Source organism: Crocodylus siamensis, chromosome 1, assembly GCF_052110815.1.
Source record: "Crocodylus siamensis isolate JL-2025a chromosome 1, ASM5211081v1, whole genome shotgun sequence".
Lineage (NCBI taxonomy): Eukaryota > Metazoa > Chordata > Crocodylia > Crocodylidae > Crocodylus > Crocodylus siamensis.
In genome coordinates, this window is record NC_143395.1 from 142,820,010 (window position 1) to 142,840,777 (window position 20,768).

At 40.6% G+C, this 20,768-nt stretch overlaps 1 protein-coding gene across 1 annotated transcript in view; it reads left to right on the plus strand.

The window, feature by feature from the left end:
- The window catches only part of RYR2 (ryanodine receptor 2), an 830,495-nt gene that overhangs the window by 455,777 nt on the left and 353,950 nt on the right, over nt 1-20,768 (plus strand). Inside the window, exons 21-23 of the mRNA XM_090044772.1 lie at nt 2,290-2,394; nt 10,018-10,121; nt 17,439-17,522. Of these exons, the coding sequence (XP_089900898.1) occupies nt 2,290-2,394; nt 10,018-10,121; nt 17,439-17,522 (293 nt within the window). The remainder of the gene's footprint in view (nt 1-2,289; nt 2,395-10,017; nt 10,122-17,438; nt 17,523-20,768) is intronic.

Here is a 20,768-nt window from a genome sequence, read left to right on the forward strand (position 1 = left end):
CCTCCTAAGTTGATGCCACAGGCTGGTGCCCTAGTCACTTGTTGCTCATATACTATTACCTTCTACATTCTGTTTGGTACAGTTCATTCCACCCCTTCAGGTAAATGCTTGTTTTATTTCATACTTCATGTCAACTAGGTCTGAGTTAGTTGTGGCATTTCAGCAGTTGCCATTATGTCATTATTGAACTTTTTATTGCTGTAGAGTTTTAAATGTAAAGGCTGGAGACCATGTTAGACTCAGCAGGGACTTCTAAACATGCACTTAACTGTGGACTTGACTAATTAGCCCTGCAGTTTCTTTGACAATCCTTCACAGTCAAGGACAATAGTTTTCCAAAGCTGTTTTCATGGAAGATTCCTGTGTGTGACTTCTTTTGTCGTAGAAACACTGCTGCCCATCAGCTTCCACATGGCTCTTGACAGAATGGGACCTTGATCCAACGGCAATGAGACCAACAAAACTCATTCTCTTGCCTTCATCCACCTTCATAGCTACTGAGCTTGTAACATCTTCTTCAGCATGCTCTGCTGTTGATTACTTGTAGACCCATGGCTGGGGACTGGGTAGGCTTATGTTAGTGGGGACCTGTACTTGCCATGTCACAGCACTTTCAAAGGATATATGTGGTTTTTCAGGAGGCAAAGCATTGCCATCTATTGTCCTAACCACATCCCGGTGGTGCTGCCACTGCTTAGTCCATGGCTGCTAATTTGTCAGAGTTACCTCTGCTTATTTCACAGGTACTCTTCTCTGAGGGCCATTCCACTATCTGCCACTTGTGGACACACAGGGTAGCAGTACAGCCCTGGCCCACAGTGCTCCATAGTAAAGTGTCACTGTCTATACATGCAGTATTATTAGGCTGTAGTAAACAAATTAACTTCACTATAGGATAGACTTGACAGCAACAGAGAGGTGTCTCCTAGCTGCCAAGGAAGGGATTGTATAGAGGAAAATACATTGCAGCTACTTAACATAAGTAGACAGAACTCCCAGAATCTTCTAGATGACCCCCAGATTGGCTCAAATACCTGTTTTGCATGCTAATTAGCATGCACTGGAGAGGGGTTCATCATGTGTATAGGTGCCCATTGTTGCTTTGCTGTGTGCGTGTATAGCCAATAAAGCTTTGCTTGAACTTTAATCAGTCAGATGTGCCGTGGCGCAATCTGTATAACCTCCCTGGCCCACTCCCATCTTTGAGTTGTAGTAATTTAAGTTCTACTGCAACAGATAGTACTATCTGGGACAAATACTTTCCTGTGGCGGAGTTATTGACTGCCAAAATGCAAGTGTAGACTGTGACCAGTGCTGGCTGGGGGATGAGGGTGCTAACGTGTCTGCCAGCTAGCCCCACACTGTATTATTCTCATGCCAGCCAGACCCTTCACAGCATGTTTAGCTAGGGTGGAGCAGCCTCAGGCTGGGGCTGTGCCTGGAAGCAATAAGGTCCGGTGCAAACAGTGCTGGAGTTTATTCATGCACATTAATAGTACATGTAGATGCACTGAGTGAAACAAGTCCAGTAGTCTTTCTTTACTGGGATTTTAAGATAACTAAGAACAGAATTACTCTTGCTCTTGACAGCAAATGATATAAATAAAACTTGCATTAATAATTTGCTTCTTTTACAGCTTTATTTTTCCTTAAGAAATAATTTAGAAACTTTTCTGACCCTGCATAAAAATGTGTTTCAAGATCTTCCAGTAACTACAAAACAAAATTGTTTTAATGTTGTTTTTTACTATTAAAGTGGTTGTTTTTATTCTGGTTGAAATTCATAGCGATGTTTCCAGTCCTGCTCTGACCTTGGTATGGTCCTCCAAATGTTAGTTGTAGGAAGATGATAAAAATAAAGAAGTGTTTTTGTAGCATGTAGGCTGTTGAGACTTTATACTTCTGAATTTCTCAACTACTATACCTTATCCAATTCACTGAAAAATAAAACATCAACCTTCACCAGAGCATCAAAACCTAAGTGATTCTGGAGAGAGCTGGGTCTGTCATCTTTGGAAGAAAACAAATTATTTATATATTTCATAAAAATATATAAGTATCAATACAATTAAGGCTATTTCTTTTCCCCGTTTACCCTTTCAAAAGTGTAAAGATTAAAATGCAAAGAACTTTTGATTTAGTTTCATCAGTAAAAAAATATATGATCCTCATTATGCCTAACTTTTTTATTCTAATTATCTATACTAATAAAGTTGGTTGTGAAAGTACATATCTGGATGGTATAGTAGTGCAATTTATTTGATCACGTCTCTTTTTTTACCTCTTTAGATTGTATTACCTCCTCACCTGGAAAGAATTAGAGAAAAATTAGCAGAAAACATCCATGAACTCTGGGTCATGAATAAAATTGAACTTGGATGGCAGTATGGCCCTGTATGTACCTTTTAAACTTTCACATTCATCATCTTACTCTCTTTAGCTGGTAAACAATTGTTCTACTTATTGTATAGGATGGTGACATTCAGATCAAACTGGATTTCCTCCATAGCTATAGTGGAACATTTTTGGAATTCAACTGTAATTGTATGTCTTTAAAGCAAAGACATTAGGCCAAATCCTGGGTTCCATTAAGACTGTTTTATGCTGTGTTTTAATGCCTGGCTATGTGGGGATTAGAAACAAACTACATGATTCACTCTCACTTGCTGATGAACGGATGACATTATTTTTATAGCTGATTCTAGTTCCTCACCTTGCTTTTGCTTTGGAAAGCATACAGTCAGGGAAAGAGTGGGGTGGTTGGAGCAGCACAGTATTTTTGTCTGTGAAATACCTCTGTGGAGCACTGCAGTGGGGTGCAACACAGAGCAGGTTTAAGACTTTTTAACATATGGTTAGAGCTATTATGGATTTCTTCTGGGAAACTTCATGGGTTGTCCAAGAATCAGGCTGTTTAAGGCAGTTACTCCTTGGCTCACCCTGACTCCTTTGCCAACCTGAACCTCCTTGAGTCACGTTGTTGTAGTGTCTCATAGCAGCCATGAAAAAGCACTTCTGAAGGTTCTGAAGGCAGGAGAGTTTGTATCATTTACCTATTTTCCTGCTCCTTTCCATGATGCATAGAAGGGGAGAAAATCTGTCTTCTGGCTTCATAAAATGAAAATCCACCCAACAATATTTATTGGATATTTTAAAGTCAGCTGAACAATAATTAGTCATGTAAGCTAGTTATATAGGATACACATGGCAGTGGTTATGCAGACCTACTTACAGAAGGAAATGCTATTCTATAGAGATTTGATTTCTTCAGAGGAATAGACAATAAATTGCAACAGTTGCAGATATATATATGTTGCTCAGTAGAATAACTGCTGTTTGGAGAGAGAGTAATTTTCAGAACAAAGTTCATTACCCTTTTTGTTGCCTTCTGTGGGCATGTGGGTCCCCTTGCCTCCCTTTATCAAGTTATGATAACTGGGACCTCTGCCTTGTCTTCCTTCCCTCTTTCCTGGCATGTCTTGATGTTATGATAATCTTTGGGAGGAGAGCTGGTATCTTGGGAGCTGGTATGCCTGACAAGGGGCTGGTCTGCCTCAGGTTTCTGCCACCGCTACACCCTGCTCCTTTCCTCTCAGGCGACCAGTCATAATTCTCTGTTGATGGAGAGTGGGAGTCACTGGACCTCAATTCTTCCCTGACTCAGTTCAGTTACGTGCCCCACAACAAGTTGGTCTCCATCTTCTCCAGATAAGCCGCTTTTTTCAGGCTCAGATATTCCAGTCTAGTCTGTGATTGCCTTCTTTCTTTCTTTTCTAGCACTCTCCTTATTGCAGCCTCCAACTCCTTTATCGTGAGGCTCTACCTTTGGTGGTTCTCCTTGGGTTGGCTGGTCTTGCATGGTGAAATCTCTCCCTGCCTGTCCTCATGACTCTGAGACTAAATGGCTTTATAGGGTCCAGGTGTACTGATTAGGACCCAGTTGACTGTAACTCAACAGCACAGGGGATCCTCTTTTCCCCAGCTGTCTCTCCCTAGGCTGGAAGTACTAAATTAAAAAAAAAGAACAGGCTGTCACCCACCTTGCCTGTGGTTATGTACTCTCAAATGCTCTAAAGAAGAAATTTCTAGGCTGCCCTTTTCCTGGGGAACTCACTCTGTGTGTCCCCTGCTCCCCGGCTTGTGGGGCCACCCACTACTACCTTGCCATCTGGCGTCACTTATCTCACTGGGCATGTTGGATTGGTTGTTCACTCGTGGTTGCTGGATCACAGCATCCCTCGAGGGTTTGGCTGGCTGGGTCTCCAGTGCTGTTGGTCTTCTTCCTGGTCCTGCTGGACTGCTTTTTTTCCCAGAGATGCTGAATGCTGCTCTTCTCTTGGCATCTACTTTTAAAGAGCTCAGGCTTCCTCCCAGGCCAGTCGATGCCAGCTCCCAAGGGTGCGTGCTTCCCTGACCCCAGAGACAGTGCGCCACTCCAGTTTTTACCCAGGTCTCTTCTCTGGCATGCTGGCGAAATCACAGCTCACCCAGACCCTTCTGAGTGAGTTTTACTCCAAACCTCTTCTCTGGCATGCCAGTGAAGCACAGTTCATCCGGACCGCATTGGGTGAGTTTTCCCCTGGACCTGTTCTTTGGCACGCTAGGGAAGCACAGCTTGTCCAGACCCCACCAGGTGAGTTTTCTGCTGGTGCTGCCAGTCCCACAGGGGTCTAGCAGGGGCTGCATCCCATCTCCTGCTATGCCTTCAATATCAAATCACATATATCTATATTGTACCAGACCAAAAAAGTCCCATGGGGCAGTATTGGAAGTAATAGTTACCATGTGGTAGGCATTTATATCAGCTGTGAAGGCATCTATTGTTGCTCGTAGCATGTAATTTTGGAAGGCCAAGGATTTAGTTATACTTTGGAACAACATTTTCGTTTCAGAATTTATGTAAGAGGCATTGTGTTCAGCAAAAGGTCTTCTGGTTCTTGGCTTAGTTCTCTGAATGGCCACAATGACCTATGTTGTGAGCGCTCTGCAGAGGGATCGATAAGTTTTTTCTCTGACCAGGAACACAGGTTAAATAGTCATCGAGTTTCAGTTCTTTATCATCTTGGTTCAATCAGAAACGGAATGAATAAAGATATTGTGAGAACATTCTGGAGTTCAAAGGCTATGGCAGACTTGTGGCAACTTGTGGCCAGTTTAACTATTGGTATACTGGAGAGACTGAGTTGATAAAATGCAGTAGAACCTGCATATTTCACAAGATATGGTTCTTTGCCCCCTACTGCAAGAGTAACAGTTTGTGAAGTAACTGGGGATATTCAGAGCATGGGACATCTGAGATGCTTCATCTGTTTGCTGCAGCTCTTATTTCAAAGAATGTTGCTTCTGTGACAAACCATGTGGGACTGCATATGAGCTCCAGCTGATTGGACAAGTGGCTTCTTTTGGAAATAAAAGCTGCAGCAACATTTTAAGTGTCTTGTACTTAATTTGGCAAACCACTACAAATTAAGCCTGTTGTGAACTACCAGATAAGAATGATCTCAGTTCTGCTGCAATATTATGTGTGAAAGCAACTGAGAGGAAAACAAATTTTTCACTAGCAGTACTGCGTCAGTAAAGGAATCCCTATTCTTATTACACTCAAATAACACCAAAAATACTGTAATCTTTGTAACATATAAAATATAAGGAAAATGTTCTTGCATTTGATGCAAGCTGATGAACCAATCTGTTTAAAAGTCACAAAAATTATTTGGTACAGCTTCTTGCCAATACATCTGATAGAGACTCTGTTTTAATTACTATAAATTTCAACAATTTAGCAGTCAGATCAGGCTAAGAAACTGAGGACAGATTAGATCTGGTTAATTGAGGAGCCAAACCTATCTTTCACTTGTAAAATTAAATAAAGGTATTTTAAAATATATAAAAATATTGCTTTTTTTAGAACAAGTATTATGTGACTTTGTATTTCAGTAAAATGTCTAAGTAGTTTAAAATAATAAATGACATGATCTTCACAGCAGCCCTATAGAGGTAGGTAGAGATTATTAGCCCCATTAAATAAGTTAAAAATAGCTAAGTACAAAAGGATAAATGGTCTGATCATGTCTCCTTGGATGTGCCATTGGTACCAGGTGAGTAGGATACATTTCTGAGATCTGAAGTTTTTAAATGCTGGTGACAGCAAGACAGTTCCTTCTAGCCTCCAACCTAATTTCCACAGCTACTTCTTGAGGCTGTTACTCCTATTCCTGTCCCCTACAGCCACAGAATAAAATCCATCTTCATCCTCTCTATAATCACTCTTCAGGTATTTGAAGACTGTTATCAAATCTTCTCTCAGACTTCTCTTCTCCAGACTAAATATCTGTAGTTTTATTCAGCCTCAACTCATAAGTGTTGCCTTCTAGGCCCATAACCATTTTGGTTGCTTTGTGCTAGACTCTTTTCAAATCGTCTGCATCCTTATTGATGTGTGGGACACAAAACTGGACACAGTATTCCAGGGAAGGCCTTTCCAGTGCTGAATGGAGTGGAAGAACACTTGATTTGCAAGTGGCACTCCTGCTAATATAACCCAGTATACTTTGTTTTGCAGTGAAAGCACACTCATGGCTCATTTGCAGTTTACGGTCTGCTGTAACCCCCAGACTCTTTTTTGCAGTACTGCAGCCTAACCAATCACTCCCCAATCTGTATTTGTGCATGCAATTATTCCATCCCAAGTGCAGGACTTTGCATTTGTCTTTGATGAATTTCATCTGGTTGATTTCAGACCATTTCTCCAGTTGATCCAGGTCATTCAGGGTCCTAGCTGTGCCCTCCAGAGCATCTGCAGCTCCACTCAGCTTGGTGTCATCTGCAGTTTTGCTAAGTGTGCAGTCTGTCCTATCATCCAAATCATTAATGGAGTTATAAAATAATACTGCACCAAAGACAGATTTCAGGTGAACCCCCCTTGATACCTTTTCCCAACTAGACATTGAGCTATTGGTATCAACTTGTTGGATCGTTGTGCACAATGGAACATGGAAGCATTACTCAATTCTTTCATCTAGTGTGTATCATCTTAATGAGAATGTCCTGAAAACAGTGTCAAAAGTCTTGTTAAAGTCAAGGTATATTACATCCACTGCTCCTCTTCTATCCTCTGAACTTTATCATACAAAGAAACAAGATTGGTCAGGCATGACTTGTTGAATGAATCCATGCTGGCTGTTCTTGATCCCCTGTCTTTTTCTAGGTGCATCACAATGGATTCCTTGAGGACCTGCTCCATTTCTTAAGAGGACATTGTATTTGCCATTTTTAGTCACTGGGGACCTTGCCTGTTCTCCATGAGTTCTGAAAGAGAATAGTCAATGGCTCTGAAATTACTGCAGTCAATTATTTCAGTACCCTAGGCTGCATCCCATCTAGCCCTGAGAGCCTGAAAGAAACTAGCTTTTTTCTAAGTAATCTCCAACCTATTCTTCCACTATCCTGAGCTGTATATCTCCTTCACTATCTTTGCACACAGCTGCCCTCATCTGATAGCTGACTCCACTTGTGAAGACTGAAATAAAACAGGATTTAAATACTTTAGTCTTCTCTGCATCATCCATAAAAAAACCTGTGGCTTCTTTGCCCTTCTCTTGTTCTTGACAAACTTGTAGATTCCCATTTTATTGCCTTTAATGCCTTTGTCAGCTGCATCTCAAATTATGCTTTGTTCTTCCTAATTTTCTTCCTGCATGCCCACTCTTATACTCTTCTCTAGTACTGTGACCAAGCTTTTACCTATTGTGAGATTCCTTTTTGAGTTTCAACTCATTGAAGTGATTGCTGTCTGAGCAGGCTGGTCTCCTGTTTCCCGTTCTTCTATGATATTGATAAGATAATGTCACATCCGTGAGAAAAAATTGCTAATTAAAATGTGCTTATTAAATATGAAAGGTTGTAGTGCATTTTAGGGGTTGGATAGAAGATCAGACAGTGGTATAATTTTACTTATCACACATCATCTAGAACTGAGGGCTACATTTTCATTTATGACCAAAAATTCAGAATAAATTGGCTTTAAATGCGGACATATTCTGAGGTAATGGAATCCTCCGGCTTCTCTACCTAAAGCGAACATGTAGTGTAGTTGCACAGCTACCATATATGTAGACAACTAGTCTTCCAGGCCATAGAAGGCTTATAAACATCTGTTGACATATCTATGCTGCTTTAGACTGTGCTAGGACATCTTTCTGTGCAAATGCACTCTTTCTCACTCTGCATGTACTCAGTGCTAAAAAAAGTACCCAGTATTCAACCATCATTAGAGAAGTTCTTGGCGTGGGTGTCTGAATTTGAGAGCCTGAAAGCAGAACTGGGCATGAGGCAGATAGCAGCTAAGTTGCGGGTTTTTTGGCATTTAGTGACTGCAGAACAGAATTGGAATCGACTCACCAGCGGTCAAGTCTAAGTCCTTTCCTCAATTGTTATTTACCTCTAGCTATTTAACAAAACTGAACATAAAAAGTGGAAAACTTCAAATCAAGAAAATTACTCAGGGTCTTAATTAAATTATATATCTGTATGCAGAAGGAACTTCTGCATGAAGCTCTCCCTTTCTATATGCTCAGTCACTCCATAACAGATGCTACATAAGCCTTTCTTTAAAACTTTGATCTTTTCTGATGGAGAATTTTTATCACTGGAGAGTACTTCAGGTGAGACCAAAAGAAGCAAATTGTTTGCCCCCATCAGGACCATGAAAATTAGTTCTCATCTGCATTAGCTTGAAACGCTCTTGAAGAATCCGAGAGATGGCTGCAACAGAGGAAGCCACTGCTGTTGTAGGACCTATAAAGCCATCCTGCTAAGTGAACACAGTGTAAGGGCAGAGAGGCTTTGCATGGATGGTCTGTGCTGTCCTGAGAATCATCTTCCTGTTTAGGGCTAGATGCCAAAGATTTTGCTGGAGGAGGCTTTTTTCAAGAGCTCCCTACCTACTTCCCCGAAAATGTTTCTGCATTATCAGTGACAAATTTCTCATACTTATGCCAGTTTCAAAGACTGGCATCTTTCAGTATAAAATATTTCATTTTGGACATAATCAATATTTTTTAAATTTCTATTAACAAACTTATTGAACTACCAAAGAAAATGTTTAGGTTCCTTTTTTCCTTGTAACTTGTTTGGAAAAAAATTGAAGTTTGATTAAAAAGTACTTTCAGTCAATGTGCTATTATACTTTTTTATACAACTACTTTTATCCAATAATTCCAAAGTAAACTAACTAATCAAACCTCAAAATAGCCCATTGACGTACACAGGCATTCTATTCCTTTTTTTCTTATGGAAAAAGACTATAACTGAGAGGGTGTGATTATCTTGGGCTCAAGCCATTGACAAAGCTGAAAATGTACTCACTTTTCAATTGACTGCTTAAATTGAAGGGTTTAGTAAATGACTCCCTTATTGACTCCCTAGCATCACTGTAATAAAAATAAATTAATATGCCAATCTTGCATGTGTTCTGAATACTTCTGCCAGCTGATATGCTACTGACCATCTTCTAATCATTTTAAGAAGCATAAATTGAGTGATCTTTAGAGGGGATATTTGTCTTTTGACTATCCATGCTTGCACGGCATGATTTTCAGTATTATGCCCATAGGTTTAATTAGTGGGTGTCATATATAAATTTTTGCATGCTACACTGAAAAAAGATTTAAAACGTTCTCTAAAATATTTTAACTTTTTATGCCTCAGTCTGTTAAAATATATTTCTACCTTCAAGGTTCTAGTGACCTCTGACTAATAATTCTAAGTCAGTCTCAGCTGCTTCTTTCTGTATGCTGTTTTGAATGACTGGGTAGTAAAATGTGCTTATATATAAGAAGTATTTCACTTTGGATTTTTTTTGACTGAGTACCAAAATCTGCCTCAGCTGAGCCTCCAGGAACATCAAATTGCACCAAAGCACTTTTCTGTTTGAGGAGAGTGGTTTTGTTTTGTGTTTTAAAAACATAACCTTAATTTTTAAAGTTCATTTAAACTCACTTTCTTATTATCCTGCAGGTGAGAGATGACAACAAAAGACAGCACCCATGCTTAGTGGAATTTTCAAAGTTGCCAGAGCAGGAAAGAAATTATAATTTACAAATGTCGCTTGAGACACTGAAGTAAGTTTCTATAAACTACAGTCTTAAATTAAGTCTCTTTTCATGGTACTTTCCTTGTATTTGTATAATAATCTCCTCTTTGGATGGGGAAGTTCTGTTTTTAACTAAGGCACAAGGAGTGAGAAGTGGGTTCAATATGTATTTCACAGCATTTGAGGGAACACTCCATTTCTAACTTTTGATTTTTCTTATTCTAAAATTACTGCTTTAATTTATCAAACTTTAAGAGATGATGCCACCATCTTTGCCTACAGTTTTGGGTAGAGGAGTAGGGATTAATTTATAGAAGCATGATTCAGAATCTGAAATGTGGAAGTTTTTCTAGCAACATTCAATGAACAGTAACACTATCCCATCCAGTATTGGGGTAGGTCACAAATATTAGTGTTCCCTGCATTTTTCAGCCCCCGGTCTGTAGTTCCCTAATCTAACTCAGAAAAAACAAAGTGGTTGATTATATATAACTGCATATTGTTTATTTTATTTTAGTGTTGTTATTACTTAAAATGTATAGACCCAATGAATAAAACAAATGGAAGATCACTCTGTAGCATTTGTCTCCATGCTGCTCTTTTAAGGCATCTGATCACTGGCCTGCTCCTTACTAGGACATTCCAAAGTGCAAATTACATTGTACTTTGGTGGCTTTATCATATAGACATTTATTCTCTAGGCATTTGAATGAGATTGTCAGATTCATTTAATTTCTACAAGTCTGCAGAAGTGGAAGCATAGTATATTAATCCACTCTATATAATAGTATTGTTATAGTGATTTGAATTGGTAACTATTTTTAGTGTACCTTGAAAACTCCTTTATCCCCCACCTCTTCTCCCCCAATCAGTTAACATGTTACAGGGTCCACTTTGAGAGGCTGCCGTGGCACCTGTAGTGACTGCACTACATCCTTTCTCTTGCTCCAGTTCCCCCAATATGATTTTGAATTCTCACCTAACATGCCTTAATATGAAACTTTATACACTTAGTTATACACTTTAAGGCCTGGATTTGGTCTTTTGTGCTTTGCTTCACCTTGCACATCATTAGGCTGCCAATCTGCCTAATCATCCAGCCCTAACCTGAGCAGTACTCCCTCTCTTTGTCTCCATCTGCTTGTCCTTGCCTCTCACCAACAGGCTACCTTCAGGGTCCTCACTTTCACCTGTTCTTGGCAGGCCACCCTTCAGAGCACTTGCCCCTTTTAGGCCTTCTTCAGGAACTGGTTCCCAAATTCAGGGTGCATCCCTGGCATCCATTGTGATAGCACCTCTCCTAGGGCACCCTTTCATGGCCTCCATCTTTTCTTGTATCTATGCCTGTGTGTCACAGGTCTTACTCTAATTCCCTTCACTGGGGCCTCTGGGCCTTTGGCCACATCTTAATGTTAATTCACTCAGCCCATGGAGTTCCTGACCCGTGCAGAACTGCTCCCTCAATATCTTATTCACCTGGGTCCTTGATCCTTGCATGGCTCAAAGCAGAGTGCCTCTCATGCATCCCTGTGGCCTCCAACTGCACCTATAGTCAGAGCCAAATCCAAGTTAACACAAACCCAAAGCAGGAAACCCCCCCACTTATTTTGCTGTACACTGCTCCCTGCTGAGTTCCTTCACTTGTGGGAATCTGGACCAGAAGAAGAATTTAAAATGTATGTAGTGTAGTGGCTCACCATGACTTGAAAACAGTTGATGCTAAGGGGCACTTGATGCTGAGGGGGACTGCATGTAGTGGGCACCACTGTGCATTTTATTCAGATGTGCTGTGTTAACCTATTCTTGTGGGAGGTTTACATCATCATGTTTTCCAGTGTGGCTGTGTGTTTTTATGGTCATGCTCAGTGTGGGATACATTTAATCAACTTCATAGTTGGTTTCCATTACTGAGCAATATTGCTTTTGGCAGCCGCTTAATGGTAGAACATACACTTAATGAGATTTTCTTGTTAGCAAATACAAGATGAGGGGCTTTCCCCTCCATGCTAAATAGTAGGCCTATGCGAAGCTTAGGTCACTGATTTGATTTGGCAGAGATTTGGCCCAATTCAGTGGCTGAATCTCCAAATCCAAATTGAATTAGGAGACCCTTTAATCTTTCTGAATCGAATTGTATCCGTCTGAATTGATTCGGAGAGATTTGGAAATATTTGATGATTCAGACAGAGAAAAAACTTTAAATGTTTTTTCTACATACCTCTAGGTACCAGATGGCTCCTGAATGCTGAGATGCTGGGGTGAATGGAGTGTCCCAGAGGAGCGCAGGGGGGCGTCCCCCAGCATGCTCAGCAGCAGACTCAGAAGTGGACCAGAAGCACTTCCGGTCCACTTCTGGGTTTGCCGGGGAGTGCACAGAGGGGCTCCCTCAAACCCTCTGGCTCAGTGACTGGTGCCTCCTGGGTCTGGAGGGGCACCCGGGGTCTCCTCTGTGGCTGGGGGCAGTGCATTCGGCAGCGAATCTGGAAGTACTTCTGGTCCACTCCCAGGTTTGCTGCCGAGCATGCAGGGAGCCCCCCTGCACTCCTGTGGTACACTCTATCTGCCCCACTATTGCAGTGTTCACAAGCTGCAGCTGGTACCTCAAGGTGTGTAGAAAAAACATTCAAGCTGTGTCTATGGCTGAATCACTGATTGTCTGAATCAGTATTGAATCTTCAGATTCAGGTTTGGCTGAATCGAATTGGGACAGTGATCTGAATCAAGTAATCGAATCACTGTCCCTGTTTCAGGCTGAATCTGAATCCAAATCAAGTATGGCCCATTTTGCATACCCCTGCTAATTAGGAAAAAAAGGTCATTTTGTTTTTGAGTAAATGCACTACTTATGCATTATCCTATTCCTAAACATGCTTACATTTCTTTTTTCAGTTCCTCTTTCATCCTGTTTTTATGGTTGTTGTTCTTTGGTTTACTTTCCTTCCAGTTCCTTTATAGACTCAGTTGTGTGTGATGGCTATACCTGTCATATTATGCTTAGGACCATATTTCAATAATTTTCCCTTTGTGGATTAGCACCTAACTCTGAGGGGCCTCCAACTGATTTCAATGGACCTATTTGATTGTCAGAAGGGCAATTAAAATCTGACTCCAAAGCCCCAGTTCCCACTTCTCCAGTTATAGGGAGATAGTTATGTGTGTTTTTCAGAAATGAGGCAGGGTGTCATTTCAGGTCATGGATGGCCAGGTTTGGCTGTCATTTTTGGTCAGAAAAAGCAACTAAGATCTGAGGGAAGTGTGCAGGGTCTGAGTATAGGGAAGCCAGAAAGCCAGGAGCTCTGTCTGAGGAACTGAGTCAGAGATCCAGAGGGTTGAGCAGAGAATGAGTTCAGGAGGTCAGATGGGTTGGGTAGCTTAGAAGTCAAACCAGAATCAGGTTAGGGAGAATCAGGTTAGGGATCCAAAGGTTCAGACCAGACTTTGGGTCCATGGGAAAACTGGGTTGGGTAGCCAGAGCATTTGTCAGATAGCTGGTAGAGGCATAAACCAAGGCTGAGGAGCGTGGGCACAAGATTGAACCTTGTTGCCCAAATGGTTTCTCTTCCAAGTCAGGGGTTTTACAGGAAGGGGTAGAGGGTCTGTTGACCCTGGCTGGCCACTCTGGTTGCAGGGAATGGGTGAGCGGCTATATCTTGTTCTGAACACCTGTCAGCTCCAAAGTTCATTTTGGGAGGTGACAGACTGGGATGAATGCCTGTGCCAGACAGGCTGAGGCCCCAGATTTAGGGTCATGGCCTGACACAGTAGATTCAAACATTATTAGATTAATGAAATCGGAGATGAATAAGATTTTGTAAGCAGTGATTTACTTCATCAAATGCTGTGAAAGGACTGCAAGAAGCAAAGTTTCTGAAGCTCTGAGAAGTTCTGCTTCCTACATTTCTTCATGGCATCTAATGAAGTAAGCCACTGCTTATGAAACCTTATGCAACTCTGTTTTAGTTAGTCTATAAGGTGCAAATTTACCCAGCCTTCTCCTTGATTCTAGTCCCTCGTTGTCCTGGTGCAAGTTATAAAAAGAGAGATACTGCTCAGATTTCCCTATTGGCTTAAGATCATTTACATCAGTGGAAACTAGGTGCAACAGAATTCATCTCTGTCCACCTTGCCACCTTCCACCAGCCTCTGCCACCTTCCCATCATTGTGGATGAAGAAAATGGTATCAGAGGCAGGCATACTGCTTCTTTCAGGTTTCTTTTACTGAGGATCTATATTGTCGGCCTTTGGAAAAATGGAGTACCTGTGTCTTATAGGCCTAATATATCTGTAAACTCTACATAGTTTGCTGGTTGACAAATAAGTCTCTCTCTCTGACTGAGATCTCTGGAACATTTTTGCACATGGTAATTTGAGCCCATTGTCTTAGATTTAATATTTATTTGCTGAGGGCCAGTAGTGATTGAATGTATTAATCATCCAGTCTTATACTGTGTTGCAGTAATTAAAAATGATATTTCCCCAAGGGGAGTGTTTATTAGTTTTCTTGCAAAGCTCAATTTGTAACTTTTGGAAAATTTTCTTTTTCAGATACAAATGCAGCGATTTTTAAATGAGAATATGCCTATTAAAAATAGAATGACCATCTTAATCATTTATTTAAAGGCAACTTATAAGGTCTGGGTTCATAACGAACAACCATGCAATTCACTTTATATGAAGGTTAAAAAATAAGACCTGCATGAGAATCAGTTGGAACCTATGGCCCATCACCCTGAGCAGCAACACATATAACAAAGCAAGAATGTTATAAACAAGAGATAAGCCTAAATCAAAATTTTGCATTCTGCCCTTCTTGAATGGTGGCAAAGTTGCTTCTCAGTCGAACTTTTACATCTCAATCAGTCTCAACCAAAGCCATGCATATAAACACCCTCACACTGGGGCCAAGTTCTGATCTGACTGGTACAGAACTAAAGCATTCTCACCACCCCTAATGAGCAAGGTGAAACTATGATTGAACTGTGTTTCCCAGATAGGAAGGGTGGGAAGGAGGCTGTGCCCCTTATTGTGAATTACGTTAAGGAAAAGGATGCACTGATACTAGGAACCAGGGGAAAGCAGACCACAAAGCAGAGAGCTTCCCTGTCTGTTCTCACTGGGTGCATCTACATGTTTAATTAACATGAAGCAATAAAATCCAAATTTTATTATTCCAGAGTTTGTTGCTCATGGGGATGCTGTTTGAATGTGTCCTTGTGAGCAATAAACTCCAGAGTTTATTGCCATTTGCACATGTGCCTAGGGCAACAGCATGTTGATCTGGGTCAGAGCAATACTGGCTGGCAGAAGGCCCCTGAGGGGTCTGATATGTTTGCCAGCCCAGGTCTATTCCCTGCAGTTCAATGTGCTGTGGAGGGGCTGGTTGGGACATGAAGGAGTTTCAGCATAGGGCTAGCTAGCAGGCAGCTCCTGCACTGAAGCATCCTCGTGTCCCAGCCAGCTGGGCCAGCATCTACACATGTGCTGCTGCTGAGTACTTTACTCTGCAGCAGAATAGTATTTGTAAACTATGGACACGTGTAGATGCTGAGATGTTTACTGTGCAGCTAATTAGTCTGCTAATGACCACTGTGTCTCATTATTTGCTCAGGGGAGAAGAGTCACAACTGATTTATTCCAGTTGATTCCCCCCAGCCTTCCCAACAATAATTTACATTTGTGTGCTTTGCTCTAGCCTTTTCATCTTCAGTTGCCCCAGATCATCTTTCTGGGATTGAACTGAATGAACCATATTTCCAGGATACTATGGGTCTAGTTTTGGGAATCAAGAAGATTTTTTTCCTCCATTGGACTAAATTGGCTGACATTAAGTATTTCCCTCCCCTCCCCCCCCAACTTCCTTGCAGTATCAGAAAGCCTCGTCAGAAAGCTAACTATTAAAAATGTAGGAATGGGTAATTGTCAGTCTGCAGTTGGTGTTCAGATAATGGAAACATGGGATAACTCTGACAGATAAATGAGACCTCAGAGGGAAAGCTGAAGTCTTTATAACCTACATCTCCCACTTATTCTCTCTACCTCCTCAAGGGACCTGGTAGGAAGGGTTGGAGTCGAGTCCTGTGTTAGGTCAGGAAGGTCTAGCCTTGGTTTTACATGTAAACTTACACTGTACCCAGTTATATGTCTGGTGTGTGAAATGGATAGGTATACATCGCCCTTATCCAGTATTAAGGTAATAAATTGGTGGTCCCCACCTAAAATCCATTCACGTATCTGTTTTTTTAATTCATTTGTATGTTCCGAACGAATCCAACCACCTTACAGGAAAATATGTTAACCTTTCTAACAATACACTGTTGACTCAGCTGCTTTCTTACACAGATGATAACCCTACTAAACCCATTTTAAAGTGAAGGTAGAAGCTATATTAAACATAAGAAGAGTCTCACCCACTTATTTGGATTTGCCAGAATCTGAATTCTCTGTAGAGGTGGTACACTCTTCAGGTGATGAAAGAAAAAAAAAAAGACCTTATTTCATCCTTTGGCCCGGTAAAGGAGAGATATTGGCATGATTCAGAAGAAGCCAAATATAATTTTTCTTTTTTTACTGAGGTCTGTGACATACAAAGTCTCTGAGAGTGAGTTAATGGAAAAATAATAATTATTAATTGACTTCATAAAAGCATCTGGAAATGCAAAAGAAATGACAGCTTTGCTAAAGAAATGACAGCTTATAGTCATGATTTCTTTTGACGTATGCTATGTGGGAATTTTTTTATAAGGCAAAACCAATCCATGAGTCAATGTACAACAGTGCTTAATTATCTATACTTACTTCACCCAAAAGACAGTATTGCCATACTAATTTGTTGACCATGAAGAGTCTCCTCTGGAACGTGTATGCAAAAAGAAATGTCTTGAATTGTACAAGCATAGTGTCTTTTTTATTTTTTTAAAGAAATAGGCTGTAAGGTGAAGAGGTGGTTCTTTTCTATCCAACTTGTTTAGTCATTGTTTCTTAGTCCATATTTGAAATTTTTATCCCATATAAAACCCCCATTTTAATAACAATCTGTTCTAATGTTTTAAATTGATTATTTAGAAATGTCCTGATAAATTGTAATTTTCCTAATACTGCCAAGATGTGTATAACAACTAAAGATTTTTACATAAAGACTAAATGCTATAGTGTAGCTGTCATTGATCTAACTTTTTGCTTGTGGTACACTATTATGTATATAGGAACTTAAGAATGAAGGAGTGAAAGGAACCTTCCTTCAGGTTATCAAATTCAGGCATATCATTTTATAATCCTTATCTTGTATAGGAACGGATAGCAGTGTATAAAGCTTTACATTGATTTATTTTGATTTTTGCCTTCCAGGACCCTCTTAGCATTAGGTTGTCATGTTGGAATTGCAGATGAACATGCCGAAGAAAAAGTGAAAAAAGTTAAACTTCCTAAGAAGTAAGTTGACATGCAAGTATATTTTTGTATGAAAATATGAGAATAATTTGTTTTTATACATATGTAATACACATATGCATATACACACTGGGGGATTTGAATCCTACATATAAATGTTATATAGCACAAATTCCTGACAAAAAAAACTAAGATTTAATGTTTAGACAAACAGAAAAATAGAAGTGGATAAGAACTTTTATAATATTCATTAAATTGACTGACAGTTAATAGTTCTGGCATTCCTTTTTAGATAGCACTTGTGTTGGAGTTATAGGATTTGAAGAGGAGAAATGGCTAATACAATTGTTTCAATATAAAAGTAACATCCAGTAAAATTTTGACAATTCTGAAATATGTCAAAAAGGCTTTTTAAAATTAAGACATATAGTGGTAATGTGAACCAAACCAGAAATGGATGCTAGAATAAAGTACCTGTTTTTTAAATCAATCATCATATGAAATGTCATTTAACGTTATGGTTATTTTAAGAGTTTTAAGATTGCTGCCTCATACAATATAAAGATGAATGCAAAGTACAACAACAAACAGAACAGATGAAGCCAACAAGTGCCAATCAGTGGTGACACTACAATTTTTACTTTGAAATGTATTATATGCTTTTTATGCCCCATTAATTATGTATTTAGTCCAGATAATTATATATTAAGCATGAGCCCAAACATACTATCCCGAGAGATTCATGTTCATATTTATAGTAACTCAAATATCACCTGAGACCACATATAGTTGTTATAATGACAGTAACCCCTGCAAGGAAGTATTTCTGTGCCCCATTCAGCCCTGTCAGCATCTACACATATGTTGCGACAGAGTAAAGACTGACTTTGTGGAAATGGGAGACTCCTCCTTAGTTTGCTCCTGCGGCCATACGGCTGAGAGTAAGCGAAACTCAGGGGCATCCAAACCCCAAGCCTCCAGGCTTGGGCCTGCATGTAGGATGCCTGCCAAAGGATTTGTAAGTATCTGAAGCCCCAGGTAAGGGTGGAGGATGCTTGCTGGTAGCAGGGCCACATGTGGTTCTTGAATGATTTGGAATTGATTTGGTTGATTTGTCCTGGGACATGAAAAATTTTCCTAAAAAAACCAAGCAAACTCTGCTGTAGGAAGCTAGCATTTTACTAGGGAGCTAATTAGGCAACTTCATAGTAAACATCTTGTGTAGATGAGCCCACTGACTATTTATTCACAATGTGGCTCTAGCTTCTTAGTAGGAAATATAACTAACAGAACCAAATGCTTATTATTACTCACAAGAAATATTACATATATTCCAGTCCTTGATGATGACAGAACTTGGTTATACCTGTACATTCAGGTTAGCTTTTGCTAAATCAGTAAGTTTTTTATAATGTCCTTTTATATCTTTTGCTCAATCAAAAGATAGCATTGTTTCTGTAACCATAATGACAAGGAGAATATCCTCCTGAAACATTTTATGTAAATATTAGGCAGACGCAAAACTAGTGTAGTATGAAGTTTGGCTTGAGAATCCTTTTTTCATTGTAATATGATACAGTTTTAGCATAGACTCTGCTTGGTTGGCTCACATGTCTTTTTAACAATGAGATGTTACATAGTCGAGTGAAGAAATTAGTTTGTAATTTTATATAGAATAAATACATAGTATAAAAGAAAGTATGACAACCAGAAGTCCTGAGGCTTTGTTTTATTTCCTCTTTTCTCACCCATAACCATCATTTTCACATTCAGCATAAGTTTATGCCAGCAGTTTGTACTGCAGTTTTGTAGGGGTTTTTAATTTTTTTAACACCAACAAAACTCCATTCCAAAGGGGGATTTGACTCAGATTTGTGAGGCTGAGAAATCAATTCAATGTCCCTAATGGACAGGCCAGCTGGGCCCCAGCCCAGGGGCCACTACCAATTGGGAACCCCCAAGATCCTCATCACCAGGGAAGTAAAAGCCATGGTTTTAAACTTGGTGCCATTTTTGTCTCCTGGTAGTTTGTGTTGGGCACTACAGGGAGAGGCCAGGTCATCTTGGAGAGCTCCCACAGCAGGGAGGGGACCCCCAATTTTCTCCTTGCCTAGGGCCCCCAAAATCCTTAATCCTTCTCTGAATTTATCATGATAAAATGGCAATTCAACCGCAAAGATATTACTTCTTAAGTGTGGAACTCTTTGTGGCTGGTTAATATTTCTCTTTATTTTGAAAACAAGGTGGGTACATGCTGTACCCTGATCTACCTCTCCACCTCCAAAGCTGCTCTCCCTCTCTTCTTGCAGTCTGCCCTGTCCCCATTGCTGCTTGGTAACATTGGCAACGGCACTGCCACGGCAGCCCAATAAAGCTCCTGGTTCAAGGGCAGTCTGGAACCAAGGAGCATCTCCCCAGTCCCAAGCTTCTTATGCACTGGCAACTTCAAAGGGGATGTGAGGAGCCCAGGAATCAGGACAGGCTGCCAGCCTTTAAAGGTCCAGACGCATGAGGAACCCAGGACTTGGGAGCTATTCCTTGATCCCAGGCTCCCCTTGTTTAAAGGGCACATGGGAAGCTCAGCATCAGGGACAGGTTTCTTGGTTCTGGGCTGCTTGATGATCCCAAGCTCTTCATTCACAACCCAGTTTAAAGGTGTACCACACAGCTGAGCAGGGAGGAGCCTCTCCCCAGTACTGGGTCCCCTGAGCATTGCCAGATGGGCATTGGGATTTAAGGAATTTTATTCCAGATTCCAAAAACTATGCATCCTATTATGTCAGATCTGACTATCTTTGGGATCTGAAATAAAATTCCTCATATATTAATTGCATGATTACATTAATATTTACTGGGGGCCTTAGATGCACTCTTTGAAAACCCCTTTGAACACTTAATGTCAAGCTATGAAATGTCAATGCTGGGACATGGGCAGCCAGGCCTAGGGGCCAATCAGGAATCAAGATTGCTGGGTTGGGGTACACACCAGAGTTGAAAAGGCAAGCAGAAACAGGAAACCAAGAAGTCAAGAAGCAAGCAGAGTTTCCAGTACAATCTTAGGTCAGGTTTCCCAGACACTTCTTGTTCCTCTTCCTGGACTTGCATAGGAGAAGTGGAGGGTCAGGGGACGGGAGCCAGCCACTCGTGTATTAGGGACTGTGTGGGGACTCAGGCACTAACAGAGCCATACAGCAGGCATCATACAGCCTCCAGCAATGGCAATAGGGTAGTGGGTTGGGATAGATGGTCATGCTGACAAGGTCAAAGCCTCTGGGTTCAAGGCTGCAA